The 18,864-nt window shown below is 38.5% G+C and overlaps 1 protein-coding gene across 1 annotated transcript in view; it reads right to left on the reverse strand.

Annotated features, from left to right (window-relative positions):
* Positions 1–6,014: 6,014 nt before the first annotated feature.
* mettl15 (methyltransferase like 15) overlaps positions 6,015–18,864 on the reverse strand; it is a 48,591-nt gene continuing 35,741 nt past the window's right edge. Inside the window, exon 6 of the mRNA XM_020938874.2 lies at positions 6,015–9,217. Within this exon, the coding sequence (XP_020794533.2) occupies positions 8,799–9,217 (419 nt within the window). The 3' untranslated portion in view covers positions 6,015–8,798. The remainder of the gene's footprint in view (positions 9,218–18,864) is intronic.

Raw genomic sequence — 18,864 nt, forward strand, 5'->3', positions numbered from 1 at the left:
TATTGCTCAAAAATAGAAAAAAAATCAATTCTCCATAAATCTAACTTGTAAGTCTCCATGGAGATTCATGAGCTTATGGCTATACTCTGGAACATTCAAGGCACATCTCCATGGAGACAAGCAGATGAAGTGCAGCTTTAAGGTTTTTAATAAACAAGCATGCTCCTACTCCAATCGGTGTGGTATGTTCTTATCTCAGAAACTGTAATGAGTGAGGATCATCTGGTCAAACTTTTAACTATAAACATGCATGTCTGTATTTGTGTTAGAAAAGAGAGTCCAAGAATATGAGATTAGATTTCCAAATATTTTCTTACTGCTGATTACTCCCTTAAGGCAATTTAGCAATGAAATGCTCCCAGAAGCGCTAACAGATTTAGGATTTGGGACATATGGTGCATTTGCCCAGAAATAATGCATATCGGATACAGATGTTATAACAAGAAGTCTGTAAACAAAGATTGCTATAGTGATAAATCTTTTTCACATGGGACCAATGGAGTATCCAACCTGCCCCACAGGAGACATTACAAGAAAGAAAATGGATATATGACACTATACAATTAGCAAATTCTGTAAAGAGAGCTGATGTATCCACACTTGGGACCTGCACTCTAACTTAACTTATGTATGCCACTTTGGTTTTCAAATGGGCCCGTATGACGCTATTTCTGATATTATAATGTTGTTTCCTCATCAAAAACATACCTGTTTAACACAGAAATCCTGCATATTTAGGCTGAGTTCTCCTCTCAAACTGAAAACACTCTCATCTTGTTATGTCATGCATCATCCATAATACAAGAAGTGTTTTGTTTCATTCACACATGTTTGAGTAATCCCAGTCTACATCTCCAAGGCTCAAAATGCTCTCTTTCTCCTTGTAGTGCCATGAAACAGTTATTTTCAAGCTTCCTTTAGCCTTTTGTTCAGTACCAATTGGCAGTTCCAGGGCTTAAATCATCCAAATGATTCTAATGAAGGTGTATGGTGTTTAAAAACACAATAGAGTACTTCCTGTATTACTACATAACATCTTAAGGTGGAATCAAGTGTTTTCTGTTTTAGAGAAGAACTGTCTAACGCTGAAATATGTAGGGTTTGTGTATTAAACATGTGTGAATGTAACAAAACCCAACTCCAGTTATGTTTTTGATGAGGAAACATTATAACATAGAACAGAAAATTGTGAAATATGGGCCCTTTAATTGAACGTTATTTCAGTTTATCACCAATCCTGTTACATTGTTGTCTCAAATCTGTCATTACACACTGAGCCATTCTGCTGTGTTGCCTTGAGCCTCTCCCACCGCGAGGATGCACCACCACTTCCCACCCGATCACGGAGCCAGGAGGGTGGGGCGGAGGGTGAGGGGGTGGTGGCGAGGCTGGCCTTGGTGCACGCTCTCTCTGTCACATAAACAGCATTAGCCCCTTTCACACCTACGGGTCTCCTCCAAATGCCGCGCAGGGCACTCAGAAGCCAACAAAAGCGCGTCACCTGTCACGAATTACCAACCAAACCTAATCGGAGCACATGAGGATACGAGCCAAAATGCACTTCACACCTGTACAGTGGCCAGGCGTGTGCTAACCGCAGACGAGCAGGGGCAGACTATAGGCAGATCCATCTATAAGTCCTGAGCGTGCGTAGCAGTGAGTCACATACCTGTCTTTCTAAACTGCTGCAGCAGAATTAATATCCCACGGCTCCCCAGGGACCAAACACAAATGTGCATGTGTGGCTGGAGGTGGGCGGCTGGCATTATAATCATGGGATGAACACAGTATTAAATTCATTATACAAGAAAGTGCTGGGGCCATTTACTCCTAGCAACGGATCCAGATCTATACAGAGGCGGACAGTTAATCTGTGATCAAATGTTGAGAGGTTAGTTACAATAAGTGAATCGTTTTGGGGGAGTTGCGGTGTTTTGGAGTTTTCAGAGTGTAAATATTGTATATGTAGATAATTATGGAGCGGATAATTATAAATAAATAAAAGAATAAACACATTTCGGTGCCACTTGACATTAAAGCTTAAAAAGCCTTAATAAAGCATGGGAAAAATCTGAGCACTTAAGAATGATTCCAACTTATTAAGTATTTAATAATAACCTTAATAACCTACCTGTATCTCCTAAATTTACAGTATGCTTTGATAGTTTATTAGGCCAAACTCTGTAGAAATAGCTCTTAACTCCATCTAGCGGCACTAAGATACAGAAGAGGCAAAACATGCATTGATAATAAGCGCATTGATAATAGCATGCACATATGCACATAAAATAGATTTACACATGTAGCTCACTAATGAAAAATACATTAAACAAATTCAGAGATACTAATTAAAAGCTTGTGAAAAAATGTCCTTCTTATGCTGTTGCCTGGAAACCACCTTTACAAAAGTGAGAAAGAGTTTGGGAACAGCTGTGTGAGCTGTACAGGCACAAGGCTGGACTTTGACTAAGCCCCAAACACAAAGACAACTTTCAGACTGACCTCCAGCGGGGACAGGCCACAAAGCTTTAAATAACATGAGCTTTACAGATGGAGACGGGGAATACACTGAAATTACATGGGTGCTATTTGCCTTATTATATCATTATAGGTTAGGAATGACATTCTAAATAGTGTCAGGCTTTTGCCATGTACTCAGTCTTGGGAGTGGCACAGACTGCACGAGGGAAAATTTAAGTAAGAATTTAAATGAATTCAGGGAAATGTGAGCACTGAGACACATGAGATTTTTAGCCTCAGAGTTTGACATCTTGACAATTATATTGGTTTGGAAACAAAAAATAAAGATCAATATTCCAAGGATTAAGCACAGTTTGCTTGCCTTATAACTTTTTGTTCGGCATAACTTCTTACAAGTGGTTGTTTTCATGGTCAGCTTTATTTAACAAGTCTTGGCCCCATTTTAGATGAGCAGCACATGTTCAGATAAAAAACAAAACAAACAAACAAAAAAAAAAAAACATTTCAATGTATATCAAAAACTGCAAAACCTGCTACCTGATTATCTCCACTGAGATAGATAAGTTAAATATCATATTGTGGAGCAATGAAGTAGCTGGCACCACCCCCTCCTCTCATCAGAAAAGTTACAAAGTGCATCTTTAAATACAGAATAAATAATGAGGTTATACTATCTCTTGTTTGTTGTTGTTTGTTTTTCTGTTTAAAATGTGAAATAGGTCAAAAGCCACACATCTCCTTAGTGTTAGAGCAGATTCTCATCACTGTTGTACCCACTCGTTGTAACCAGGTCTTGGGGAGGATGCGTTGAAGCCAAGATGGTGACTGTTAGTGAATCATTTACACCCAGACCAACTCTATCATTGTAACCCCAGGGAGTGACCTCAGTTACATGCCATTCACCACAGCTCTCTGCCAAATGGACCACTGCTGGGAATATTGCAGGCTTGGACTCAGATAGGCAATTTTAAATTCACAGCGATAATGGCCGTAAGTGGGGGGAGTAGTGGGAGCTGTGGTAAGATATAGACCTGTATGTTAGTGATTTTATTCTGCTGACATGTTTCTATTGCTGTACTGCTATAGAGGCTGATTACATGGACATTTACTGCATTAGATCCTAACAACTAGGTACAACTACAACAACAACATTTCTGTTGGAAATGCCCCAAAACCACATTCAGTACATGACAGGCTTGGAATAAAATACAATAATTTGTAGTATTTTGTGTGTAATATTCTGAGGTGAGAGCATGAGTGTATCTTACATTCAGAGGTTAAGGATCAGACAAAGACACCAGAAACTTGGGCCTTATGGGAACAAGCTGCACAGCTGCTAGAAACACCCAGGACAGAGATACTATATCTATATCTCATGATTTGAATCTACTCATCATAGGCCACATTTTCAGATCTTTTTACTATTCATAACATATAATATTTAGTTTTACATTGTCAATTGCCATGGCAACAGTCCTTTTTATTCTTCCTTCAGAACCTATGGATAATATGTATATATGTACTGTATATGATATTTATGATATTGTCCATTACCATTATTGCATCCGCAATTACTTAGTAATTTCCTTACTTCTTTTCTTATTTCTTTTTATTTTTCCCAGCACAAGGGAAATTGCAAAAAAGCAACTGGCTGTGCTTTGGGTGTGTGAGTTGGCTGTACCCCACATCAAAATTTGGACTAAACCAGAAGTCAAGAGAGGCAAACAAAAAACTACATCAATGCTAAAGAAACCAGAACCAAATCAGGACCACACCAGGGCTGTGTATGTCACATAAGACAGGAGTCGCTCTGTGATGCCACATCAAACTTGAGACTAAACTGGAATTAAACGCAGAACTAAACCAAGACAAAACCAGAAGAACAGGACCACACTCAACTGCCAAACCAGTGTGAATACACCCTCAAAAATCCTGTTTTATTTTAAGGCTAATATTTTCAGTTCAGCTTTTGGTCAGGATCTAAAATGATGCAAAACTTGCACCTGTAGAATTGCTATATCCAACATGGATGTCTGTTATGTAGTTTGGCATTTCTCCTTTTGAGACTCCAGGCTTTATGTCAGTCTTATAATGCCTTTGTGTATGGTAAGTTCATACAATAAAATGTCAAACTTAGACCAGTTCACCAAAGTTACACCAAACTTCATTCTGTAACAACATAAAGAGCCCTGAAGATATTGCAAACACATTGCACTGATAATTATGGGATTTATTACAGTCATATTCAAGAATAAAATTTATCACGTTTTATACAGAATGTAATATATATATATATATATTTAATCAAATAGAAAAGTAGGAGCACAGTGAGGTGCCAGTTGTTGTCTCCTTAGGCAAGACACTTCAACCACATCGGTTAGAATGAATGTGGCGTGACTGTGATGATGGCACAGATTGGCAGCCTCTGTCAGTATATCTCAGGGCAACTGGGGCCACTATGGTAGCTTACCACCACTGAGTGTGGAGCATGTGAGGCATGAATAACAAATGTAATTAAAAATAAAGTAAAATGACTTTGAGGGTCTGGAAAAGCGCTAAGAAAAGTTTAATGCATTATATTATTATTATCATTATTAAAAGCTTATTGAAAATAACCAGTTCAAACATACTGTGTACAATATTCTGCTCTCATACATCTGAAAGGTTTGGATAACAAAAAATGCAGGGCAGAGAGACAGATGACAGAGCTTGTGCACAGTCATTTGTTCTGAGGAAGAAGATTGAGTTATTGCTTCATGCTTTCGCTTACAGCACATTTTTCCTGGTTTTATTCTATAGTTATAGTCTTGTTTCTTGTCTCTGCATCAGCTTTATATTCTCACACAAAATCTCCAATAAATAAAAATGTTACAGCACGGTGACTTTTCATTTTCCATTTTCATCTGGAAAAAGGTGAAATTAAGGTTGTTAAAGCCACACAGGGGACACTTGTCTACAGTAGTAATTATTATTTTACAATAGATAAACAATTAAAGACCATTCAATATAATACATCTGTCAACTGCTTTTGTGTGTAATTGTATGTGGCTTCTAAAGCAGACTAAATCAAAGTTTAAAAAGGAAGGTGCACTATGCCATTTTTCGTCACCCTGATGTTTGACTGGAATGTTCCAGACTAAACCTATAGATCTTGCTTTATATATAATTGTATGTGTAAGTGTGTGTTTTTATTGCTCTTGAGAATTTGAAAACCATGCATTCTTACATTGGACATGACACTTTTCCACACATGTGACCTGTAATTTGCCATGGAGCCATTATTAACATTTAACAATTAACATTTCCATACAGGAAGTGCTCCAGTGTGTTTAGAAAACCCATACACATTCACTAGCATAATTATGATCATTTCAGCCTTGGAATTGCCAACTGCGGAACTAAAAGCTGTTAACTTGAAAATTACTGCTTCATGACATCACAAGGTGGAACAGAGAATTTTTAGGCCTGGAGACTTAGACAAACTAATAATAAACAATTACTAAAGGTCTTTTGTGAATGAAACAAAAAAACAATTTCAGGTTCCAGGTTTTTAATGAGGTAACAACAGTATAACATGGCCCAAAGCTCACAATAGTCAACTTTGTGCAATATAGGACCATTAAACATTACAATCTTGTACAGTACAGATTTAACAAAGAAAGAGGAGAGTTGACACTGACATTAATGTCACTTTTATACAGCACATTAGGAACTCCTCATCTGCCATAAACAGGTCAATATTTAAGTGTTAGCAAAATAACACCCAAAGCCTCTGTATTGATTCACTTTTACTCCATTGATTTGTTTTATTGCTTTGAACGATTTGTGGTGTCAAACGTCAATTTTAACATGCTTATGAGTTAGACTAAAGGAAACTATATTACAGGACTGGAGAAGGTTGGATTTTTCTTTTTCTTTGCTACTTTTTTTGGTGGTAGGCATATTCCTGACTTCAAGGATTTTGTGAGAACCTTTCCCATTCAAAAGATATATTTTGATTTGTATTGCATAATTGCTTTTAATAAGGGCCAAGAATATTGTCAGGCCATCTGAAACCCAAGAATATTGGGTTTTTATATTATAACACTTTATATAATTTGTTATCCACTAGACTCACTTCTCAAGTCTGTCCCTGAATGTACTACAACACCACACAACCTGTCCTACTGTATTTTGGAGGTCAAATTACAAAGAGTCTATGGTTAAGTAGTTTATCTATTACCTTAGTCTTGTCTCAAGGATTGTTTACCTCATAATACTGAGTACTGCTCTGAAAGTGGCCATTCAAAGTTAGCATACGGGAAAATAATCCCCAAATCCCATACTTTTAACTCGTCCTTTGTCAACAAGAGGCCACTGATGTCAAACAACTCACTCAAGTTATGGCATCATATTAGACAGCATATTTTTAGACACTGTTAAATGTTACTTGCGCCATTTCGTTTCCAAGGTAACAAGAACAAGGTATATTTAGAGAGCACCAAAGTGAGACAAGAGAGAGAGGAAGAAAAAAAAAGTGTTGATAATCTTTACGGAGCAATCGCAATTAGTGAAAGCAAATAGTAAAGATCCAAACACCTCAACTGCTTACAGCCGGAGGTGAGAGAATGCTCAAGAACAAGCAGCTCATTCAGCACCACTTCTAACACTTGCGTCATCCATTCATTTAGAGGTCTTCATATGGTACAGTAGGGCTACTCAACCAAGTACATCAGCAACGCATACATACTGATTTTTCATTAAATTATAGGTCAATACAGAAGTCGCTTCTGATAACAAAACTCGAAAGCTGAACAAGACAGCAAGGACACAAAGTAGCTGTATCACTAGAGCTGACGCAGGTGAAGTTTTTTGTATTGAAAAGTTGTGGTGTTCTGACTCACCGTTTCACAGCAAATAACAATACCAAAAATATGTGTTGAGCATAGTCAAGAGAAAAAGGTGGTCTCTTTTGAGTGATGTGATGATTAACAGGGACCAAAAGATGCAGTGTTCTTTTGTACCACTAGATGGAGTCATGAGTGGTTGTCTAACCCATTTTCCAACAAGGTGCTGCCAGTTTAGTGCAAGTAGGGCTTTATATTTATCAACATAGTGGCACATTCTTTACTAGTTAGCAGCATTATGGTGGGGTCAACACTATGCGATCTATGGTTGTTGGGTTGTGGGTTATGGTTATTTGTTGGTTTCATTTCGGTCAGTCTTGGGTTAGTCATTCATTCATTGAGTCATTTGGGAAAGTCTTGGGTCAGTCTTTGGGTCAGTCTACATGCCACTTTAGTGTTTGCTGTATTTCAGGTGACAGTGACATTGTTTTGTCTTCCCAATTACTTACTTTAAGTGCTTTCTAACTCTTTCCCGCTAGTGTTAGCAACAGGTTTGATTGACAGTGTTGCTAAGTGCCCAATTCCTGCTAAACCAGCGGTGTGGGTGGGAAGTTGTGTTACCTTCAACAGCTTCACTCCGGATTGTCTATGATAATTGCAGACTTTCCAAATATGTAGCTCTGCTACAAATTTGCCTCAATTAGTGCAACCTCAATCAGCTTCATTTGACTGGAGCCGAACGCTATAAACCCACTGATTTTGAGAGCCAAACGATTAACAAAAATTACACAAGACATTAAATAATAATTGTGCACCAATTAATATTTTCACACGTTTTTATTTTTTGATCATTTTTAAATAAAAATTATCACAAAAAATAAAACTAAATAAAACTGGCTAAATAAAACAGTGATTTCTCATTAGTTCTTCAGCAGGGCTTTTTAATTATTGTAATGATTTTTTTTCCATCAATTGCAACACAATGTGAAAAAATGTTGTGATGTGAAATAAATCCCTTTTAAATGTTAAATATAATATTTTGTAGCATATGCTGTGTAGGTCAATGACAATGCTTAAGTACTGAGTGCTTTTACCAGTTCTGTGGTCATATGATGAGTTAAAGTCATCTAAATCTTAAATGACTCACAAGGCAATTGTCAAGAATGGCTATGCCCTGGAGAGGAAATAGTATAATTAATTTCTTACAATCACTGCTCTGAGTTCAGTCAAACATCCTTTCCAACCATTGAAGCCAGTCAAATGACTAACCAAAACTACTCAAGACATTTAGTCATGGTTGTGCACAATTACCCTGCTGACACACTTTTGGGTTCATTTTTACATAAAGTATAAATCCAACTGTGAGGAGTCTTTTGTTTCCATCCTTAGCTTCCAAACATAATATACATATAGTTACTTTAAACTTGATTTTACCAAGTTACATGTTCAAAGGACACTTTTGAACAAAATTAACCCTGAATAGAGCATTTCTCAGAGTCTTGACACAGCTCTGAGTTTAGCTGAACGTCCTCTTGGATTTTCTAACATTTCCTGTTTCTCGGGAGTCACCACTTTCCTTTTGATCGGAGCCCAGTGTTCACTTCTCTCTCTTGGTCTCTCTGCATACTTTGCTTTTTTCTGTTTCTGTTCAAAGTGAAACTCATCCAGGTTGGACATGTCTTCCCCTTGTAAAAACCTTTTGACCAATCTGTCCTCCAGAGAGTGGAAGGTGATCACGACCAGGCGTCCCCCGGGCCTCAGAGCACTCTGCGCTGCCAGCAGACCAGCGTGCAGCTCGTTTAGCTCATCATTCACAAAGATGCGTAGAGCCTGGAAAGTCTTGGTTGCCACATGTGAGGGCCGGTTCAGTCTGTCTTTACGGGCGTACATCGCCGCAGCCGGGAAGGCTCCTGTGGGCACCAAAATAGATGGTCAAGATACCAACATTATGCAGTGCCAACAAATGCAATTCAATGCAATAGCAAAGCCCAATAATCTCCTCATGTCTATGAGGTCAGTGCGATTCTGTTACAACTATTTGTCAGGCCACTGCCCCCAAACCTCAATTCGTAAGGTTCCAACATGTTGGATATTTATGATTGTTGTTTGCAATCAACTTTACAACAGCCCGTTGCCTAGTGACAGGTCTTGTACTGTAGAAATAGCGTAGAGGGCACCAACATGGAGTTTGTGCAAAGTTTTTCATTTATCATCACTGTGATGACAGTGATTGTAACAGGGTCCTTACTTAGTCGCTGCAAAATGTCCTTAAGTCTGTGTGGTCTGCACAATTTGTGTCACGTCTTATAGATGCAGAACATTTTAAAATCCTCTAGCTTTAATATTGAAAACGTCATTGTGCGTTTTATACGCTCAACTTCAACCCACAGGGCAGAGGTTTCAAACCTTGTCAGAGTGTATATTGTTGCTGTGTCCTTGGGCAAGACATTTTAAGCACATTACGTTAATTCTCTACTACAATGATGAAACTACAGAGACAACTGATGACAGATGCTGCGGGGGTAACTTCACCATTGCCATGCTCAAATATGGTACTAATTTCTAGCCGCAGAACGTTAGCCTTTCATGTCACAGCGAAATGGTCCACTTTATTCCCTATATATGGTTTTAAAGTAATATATTGTGCATTTTCTTTTCACAAGGCCTTATCACCAGCCTCCAGCATGACTGAGTGGCTCTATGTGAAGCAGATGGAGGGTGGAGATGGTGTGGACATGGCTGATGTGTCACTAAAATACTGAGAAACATGCTTCTGCCAAATGCCTTCGTGATCTCCCGCTCCAGTCACTGCCAAGTTTGCACTCTAATTTGTAGAATACAAAACTATAGTCGTATCATAGTTACTGTTGAAATGTCCTTAATTAGTTACATTAGTTTGGTATTTATAACCACACAGATAATGAATTGTTGGTACAGTGTTAGTGGAAAGTTTATTAAGCAATTGTTTTGAGTTATGGGTGGCTGTACTAAATGAGAATGGTAAATAGGAATTTAAAGGTTGTAGATAGTGGAGACATTTATAATATATAGATTTTGTAGTTTGTAGTGGTTTGATTTGTAATTTATACATATAACTTTTTATACAATGTATCTCCTCATAAATATTTGAAAGACTATAATACATTACCCTGTTTCCTATTTATTATAACAAAGTATTTTGTGTGTCACAAAACATTTTGAATGGAGATACATTGCTTCAAAACCAATAAACTATAAAACTAAGGACTACTTTATGATACAGACACAAAGACCCTAAAGCAGGATAACCCCAGCTTCCCTTTTTGTACAAAAGCATAAAACACAAACACAATAAATAAATAAATAGCACAAATACATAATTTGTAATAATGAGTCTTAGAAGTTAATTATTCAAACAGCTCAAATCATATTGTACTACAAATATACTGTTACACAATATTTGATATAGTAATGACAGACCTGGCGTTAAAGCTAATTTCCTAGATGCTGTGAATGCCTCTTAGCTCCTGTTAGCTGCAATCTGACTTTTTGACCTGCATGTAGAGTTAGCAGACAGACACCAAATGTACGTGGTGATAAATATTCATATAAAAATACATTAAAGGTGCGTTATGTAATTTTTCTGGTGATGTGTCTGCTACCTGCTTGTCTCCATGGAGATGATATTTATTTGCCTGAAATGTTCCACAATGTAGCATTAAAAGTCCACTGTGTAACTTTTCTGGGGGAGGGTCAGCTCACAACTTGTCTCCATGGAGATATTATTGCTTTGCAATATGGTATTATGGAGAGGTAAGAATGCATGTATTTGAAGGTATTGTTGAGCAATAAAAACAGCTTTCATTGAATGAATGCAAGGTGGATACATTTAATGGCGTACTGTGGAATATTTCAGACAAAGCAATAACATCATCACACAAGCAGACAAGTAGGTGGGAGACCTCCCCCCGGAAAGTACAAACAATGTACCTTAAACATAAATATCTACATGGAGACAAGCAGATAACACCAACAGACCAAGTTACAGGTCAGATCAGTCACGCTGCTAACATAATGAATGCATGTTTTTCAAGGTCAATTTGAGTACTAAAAACACCTGTAAAGGCAAAATAAATGCTTCAAACATAGGATGTTATACTGTGAAATATTTGCGGCAAAGGTATAACATCTTTACGGCAACAAGGAGGTGGAAGACCCCACGGAAAAGTTACACAGTGTCCCTTTAAATAAATTCTGTCAAAAATAAGTGGTCGCAGCCATGTATTAGACTTGAAACGCGTGCCTTAAACACTGAACAAGCTGCACCTACTGGCCACTGCACCTGTTTGACAAACTGCATGAATGAATCACCGCACTGAATACATTACACACTGGGATCATGAGGGACTGGAAATCTGGCACCAAACAAACAATCTCACAACACGGTGCAGCTTTAACAAGTCATAACCACACCACACATGAGAAAAAAAAACAATTAAGCACTTGTATAGACCCATGGAGGAACTGCAATAAATAGCAAAGTGAATGATGTGGCATTTCTCTCCTCCTGCACTGAACAGCCCAAGGTGTGAGTCACTCTGAAATCAATACAATGCCTGCACAGCGGAGGACCAAGCCTCACCAAGCCGGGCCCTCTCTAATTCATCTTTCAAAGGTCCTAGCGGCACATCCATGGAGGAAAGAAGAGATTAAGATGTGTACATAAGGGGAAAAGCAGGTAGTTAAGAAGCAACCGCAGCCTTGGGAACCTGTTAGATTAAACAGTACACAAAATTAACAACTAGAAATGTAATATAGCTTACAGTTATCTCTCAACTGGAAATCAATGGATATAATCAATGGGCCTTATTCATGAAGCATTCTTACAAACAAATTTGTTCTGTACAGGCCTTATTATGAAAATGTTTGGCAATCACAAAATGTTTTTTTTTAACTAATAATAATAATAATAATAATAAATCCTTATTTATAAAGCACTTTTAAAAACAAGGTTTACAAAGTGCTGTACAAGTCACAAAGGACAATATAAAAATAGCATCCAGAAAGCATAAAAAACAGACAATGACGCAAACAATTCAATTAATCAGAATGAAAAAGTTAATAAAATAGAATAAAAATAAATAAGGAGCAGGGAATCAGACTATAACCAGCTAAAGGAAGGCCAACCAATAAAAATGAGTTTTAAGGAATGATTTAAAAGATGATACTGATGTTGTGAGTCTTCTCCTCTCAGGCAGGTTATTCCAAAGCCGAGGCACCCGGACTGAAAAGGCTTGATCACCCTTTGCCTGGAGCCTAGACTTTGGAACAGCCACAGAGACCTGCCTGAGGATCTAAGGCTGTGGGAGGGCTCGTACTGGGTTAAAAGGTCTGAAATGTAACTGGATGCAAAACCTAAATGAGCTTCAAAAGTGACCAGTAACAACTTAAAATCAATTTGAAAACACAAAGGCAGCCAGTGAAGGGAAGCTAAACCAGGGGTAATGTGTTGATGACTGTTAAACCCAGTGAGGAGTCCAGCTGCTGCATTCTGAACCAGTTGGAGGCAGGAGATGGATTTGGTGTCAAGGCCGGAGAGGAGGGATTTGCAGTAGCCTAAACGGGAGAAGATAAGCGTGTGGATGACTTTTTCAAAATGAGGGCAGGAGAGGATATGTCTGATTTTACTAATTGTGTGGAGATTGAGAAAACAGGATTGGATGACTTTTTTGATGGGAAGGTGGAAGTTGAGGTAAAAGTCAAAAATAACACAAAGGTTTTTGGCAGCAGGGGTGATGTTGGAAGCAAGAGCTGTTGAGTTGTAGGAAGTTCTGTGCCATCCAACTGTTCAAGTTATTGAAGCAGTTTAACACAGCAGCCAGGCTCCCAAGGTTGTTTGGGCTCAGCAGAAGGTAGATCTGTGTGTTGTCAGCATAGCAGTGGAAGGAGACATTATGGCGGGCTATAACGTGTCCAAAGGAGAGCATATAAATAGAACATAAAATGGGACCTAAGATAGAACCTTGTGGCACACCACACTACAGGTAAAATTACCTATGGTGACCGCAAAGGTTCTGTCTAAAAGATAGGAATAAAACCAAACAAGTGCAGTGCCTCGGATGACAACCCAGTTTTTGAGGCGGTTTATTAAAATCATATGGTCAATTGTAACAAAAGGCGGCGCTTACACATAAAATAATAAAAATCTGTCAGCGGCTACAAGTAGATCATTTGAGACTTTGAGAAGGGCTGTTTCAGTGCTGTGTGATGCTTTAAACCTGATTGAAATTTCTCAAAGATGTGATTTCTATTCATAAAATCTAAAATGTGGTTAGAAACAACAACAACTTTGTATAAAAATGGAAGCTTTCAAATGGTCTAAAATTATTAAAATCAGAGGTGCTTAAATTAGGTTTCTTTAAAAGTGGCTGAACCACAGCATGTTTAAAATGGGATGGGACAAGGCCTTCAGACAGAAACTAGTTGACAATAGATAAAATACTGGGTCTAATCACATTAAAAACATCTTTTTGCGGGGTGTGACATCCAGACAGCTCGTGATCGCTTTTATGTGGGATAAAACATCAGCTAGGGAAGAAAGAGACAAAGGAATGAAATTATTTAAAAAAATTAAAATCCAGAGTACCTCTATTTACATAAATGGATTGACTAAAGGCAGATATTTGGTTCCTAATGTCAGAAACCTTCTTAATAAAACATTTTAAAAACTGTTCACACAGTTCATTAAAAAGATGGGTTTAGGATTGGAGACTGAGTTTAAAACCTAAAATAAAACTGTCTGTATCGAACTGTTGTGGTGAAGAAGGAGCTGAGTCGAAAGGCAAAGCTGTTGATTTACTGATCAATCCATGTTGCTACCCTCACCTATGATTATGAACTTTGGGTACTGACTGAAAGAACAAGATACAGATACAAGTGGTCAAAATGAGTGGCTGGGTGCTTCCTTAGAGATAGGGTAAGGAGCTCAGTCACATAGGTAGAGCTTGGAGTAGAGCCGCTGTTTCTCCATGTCAAGACTCAGGCATCTGTTCTGGATGCCTCCCTGAGGAGCTGTTCATGTTCCATCGCGATTAGGTAGTGGGGAAGACCCAGAACACACTGGAGGGAGGAAACCACTCAGGAACCCCTCGGGATCCCTGGAGGAGCTGGACATTTGTGTGGAAAGGGAAGTCTGGGCCTCCCTGCTCAAACTGCTGCCTCCGTGACCTGGCCCCAGATAAGTTTAAGAAAATGGATGGATGGCGTCATGAATCTGGCACAGAGTTCTTTTAGCATTTTCTGAAAGTGGAAGGTATGAACTTTTTAAGAAAACATTAATAAATTGGGCCCATTAAAGCTTGATTTATGCTTGTGGGGGTTCCTCTTCTTGGCTCTGTCCTTCTAGTTTCTGCATGGAATCTACATGGGGAAAATAGAATCCAAGCTTTGGCCTACGAGAGAAGATGAAATGGTCCCTTTACACCAGGAACTGACAGGGCCTGTGTTTAATTGGACACAATTAACAGGTTGTGCATCAGGGCAATATTACAAAAACTGACACCATCACAACAAAGACAATACTCATAGTACTTTTGACAAACAGGGATCTTATCACTTATGTGGTACATAATGACTTATACTGTAATTTTATTCAAAATCTGTTTCTCCAACTTCCCAAATCTCCAAGTTATTTAAAAAAAAAAAAAGTTGTGTCGATGGTGTTATCGGGTGTTAGACTACAAAGTATCCTGTTTAAAGTCCATACATGCTTACATACTTAATTTTAAGGTATGTAATGTAAAATTAAAATACAAGCATGATGACCAAAGGCAGTTAACAAAAGAAACTGCATGTGTTATAAAAAAAAAGTTTTCGCCTCAATATACATTTATACATACATTCATTACACTAGGTCGCTAGAACATGTTTTCAATTTTTGAATTCAGTTCATTAATATCAACTATGCAAAGAAAAATTACTGAAAGAATATGCGTGAATCTTTAAGAAAATAAAAATAAACCAAATGGACTGCAGTCTGCTGTATGTCACGACCTGAGCCTTCACACTCTATCATTATAAATATCTCACTGTGTCACATTGGTGTTGGGTACAAACTGGCACTAGTTAGAATGATAAAGTTAAACTGCTCTGAACAGCAGAGAGGAGTGTCACGCCCCTGCCTGTCCTGAGTCTTTGCTGTGTGTGGACGTGGGCGGAGTCTGCTGGGAGCACCTGCACACTATTTGCAATCAAGCCTGCTACAAAGGCCCAGCTCTCCTTCCAGACTCTGCCAGATTGTTTCATCTACTAGATGGTGATTTTCCAGTCGGCTCAGTTTTTGATTTTTCCCTCGCTTTCTGAATACTTACCTGCATTTTTGTACTCCTAGTTCCTGCCATTGAAGACTCCTGCATCCCGGTTACTGGCTCCTCATCTCTCCACCGCCTATCCTCCCTGGCAAATAAACCCTTGTTACTTTTGCACCACGTCCTTGTTTTGAGTCTTTTTTGGGTCCACCCCAGTGGTATATAACAGAACAATCTGGCCATAACATGGACCCAACAGACTCAACCCTCCGCTCCGAAGATGGATCCAATTTCTCTGGTTCAAGCAGAACCTAACCCGTTGTTCCAAGCTGTCTCCAATCAAGGTCAATTATTGGGGAAGCGTGACAATCAACTCAAGGAAATTGTTGGAAACCAGCAAGCTTTTGCTGCACAAATGAACCAAATTGGGACCATGTTGGCTAACCTCACTACTGCGTTCACCCAGTTTGCTGGTGCTCCGCCACCATCCAATGTCCTCCCTGGTTCTTCTCCTCCAGCTCCACCTTCCTTGGCTCAATGGGAACCTCATATTCCCACTCCTGAGTGATACGCTGGCGATCTTGGTTCCTGTGGTCGGTTTCTCCTCCAGTGCTCCCTGGTGTTCGATCAACAGCCCCTCACCTACGCTTCAGATAAGTCTCGCATTGCTTTTGTTATAAGTTTATTAACTGATAAAGCATCTCAGTGGGCAACAGCGGCATGGGAAAGTAATTCTGATATTTTTCGATCCTTCTCGGCCTTTTCTAATGAAATGAAAAAACTGTTTGATCATCCTGTAAAAGGAAAAGAAGCTGCTAAGAGGTTGTTAGCACTCAACCAAGGATCCTCCTCAGTTGCTCAGTATGCAATAGATTTCCGAACCTTAGCTCATGAAAGTGGTTGGGACGACACTGCCCTAGAGTGTGTTTTTTTTTTTTTTTTTTTTTTTTTTTTTTTTTTTTAAAGAGGACTCTCAGACAATGTTAAAGATGAGCTTGCCGCCAGAGATGAGACCAGCAGTCTCGAGGAGCTAACCTCTCTGACTATACGTCTTGATAAGACTCGGAGAAAGACGCAGAGGACCGTTCTCTTGGGTTCCTCGGCATTACATCCTTGCTCCGGGACTTTTATAGGACCTTCCCTGACAAGCCTGGTAGGACTGCTGGGAGCACCTGCACACTATCTGCAATCAAGCCTGCTACAAAGGCCCAGCTCTCCTTCCAGACTCTGCCAGATTGTTTCGTCTACTAGATGGTGATTTTCCAGTCGGCTCAGTTTTTGATTTTTCCCTCGCTTTCTGAATACTTGCATTTTTGTACTCCTAGTTCCCGCCATTGAAGACTCCTGCATCCCGGCTACTGGCTCCTCATCTCTCCACCGCCTATCCTCCCTGGCAAATAAACCCTTGTTACTTTTGCACCACGTCCTTGTTTTGAGTCTTTTTTGGGTCCACCCCAGTGGTATATAACAAGGAGTTCATATTTAGAAGGTTCTGTAATTAAGAGCAGTATGCAATATGACAAACATGAATATCCCATATTATTTTACAGACAATATTTTTGCAGTCCACCAAAAATTTGCTAAAACACGACACTATACTTAGATTTTGCATATCTGCAAAAACAAGTGAAATAAAACAATATTTCAATATATATATCCCACCCAGTCAGATTATATTCTACATACAATACTGAAAAGTTGTTTTTTTCTTCTGTGAGTTCATCTGTAGATTGTCCTGAAATCACAGTGTGACCCTACATAGTTTATTTATTCTCTAGTCTCCGGTTTATACTTTCAAATGCGTGTACCAAGGACACCTCCAGTACCTGTATCAACAGATCCTGTCTATATGCATTTATAGTTCACTTGCATCACTTGCATTATAAAAAGCCCAATAAAAGAGTCAGTACATTCATGTTGTGTTACATGTCCAACCATTTTTGTGTCTCAAGCTGATGTTAGGATGAGCAATATTTACGACAATGAAAAGATCATTTTTTTTAGAAATATTCAGACCATATTATGTTAATCCAACAGAGATGTGCTAAAACATGTATGTTGAAGTTTAAGTATGAAACAAATGTGAAATGACTAAACAGCTATACACAACATTATGTGTTTAGATATCTTCAAGACAACATTCGTGATATTATCTATATTTTGATAATCTGCTAGCTCTAACCTGATGCAAAAGAAAAAAAGTACTACCTGAGAAAGTTCTTTATGTGTTTGGCATTTTGACATTCAAATCAAAACAAGAGATTAGAGCAAGATTATGGATGATAAGGTTAGTGACAGGTCTGGGCACTGAAAATTCAACATTCAAAATTCCTTCTAATGAGGAATTTGAAATGTGTTTGAAATATCTCTGTTTTTATACAGACTTGTCATGCCCTCAGTCGTGTCTCAAGAGCGGTCAAACATGATCGTGCAGTTAGATTTGTCTTTTTTCAGTGATGCATGTGAAAGAAGGAGCTTGTTGGTCACATATCATTTACAAATAAAAACTAATTTATCTCAACTCAGATTAACAGAATTTATGTTTCATTCATTAATTCTGCAGAAATGGGTGATGCTTTTCAGTCCCCTCGGGTATTTTTTTTCTTTATTTTTTCTGTTACAGACAGACCAGCTCACTCACTCACTAACTTCTCCTTCTCTGCTGTGGTCCCATATAAATCCTTAAAATTGAAATAAAATGATTAGTAATATAATATAAATTTTTGACGGCTAAAACACCTAAAATGCAATCAACAGATTAATCGACTAAACAACTAAAGTTCTACAACCCTATTTAACAAGATAATAATGTAAAAACTATAAATTAATTAAGTAATTCAGTGTAAAATAGATGAGTGACTTGAATGAGTGATTAAATATAATGACACTTTAAAGGAGCATATTTATTATTGTTAAGCACAGCTGGTTGTAAAGCTCCTTTGTATTGTCCCTGTACGAAAAAAAATCTTGACGGATAGTTGTTCTGAAAACACTGGCGGCGCTGACTTTGCTCTGCTCTTTAAAAAATATCAAACAGCTGCAGTTACTCACACCTGTTCTCCCTCGGTGACACTGACGCACGTAGCGCTCTCTGCAATAACTATTGAAACGACAACTCACTCACATCTCGAAAGGCACAAAACTCGCTCTGCACTGCTATAATGGGGCAGATGAGAAACACAGCTAAATCAAGGGGGGATAGATGGAAAGATGGTGTTTATGTATGGGTGCTTTTGAGGATATCAGTTGAATTGTGAGACAGTCACATAGTC

Source organism: Boleophthalmus pectinirostris, unplaced genomic scaffold (assembly GCF_026225935.1).
Source record: "Boleophthalmus pectinirostris isolate CB_2022bp ecotype Guang Dong unplaced genomic scaffold, ASM2622593v1 HiC_scaffold_19, whole genome shotgun sequence".
Taxonomy (NCBI): Eukaryota; Metazoa; Chordata; class Actinopteri; order Gobiiformes; family Gobiidae; genus Boleophthalmus; species Boleophthalmus pectinirostris.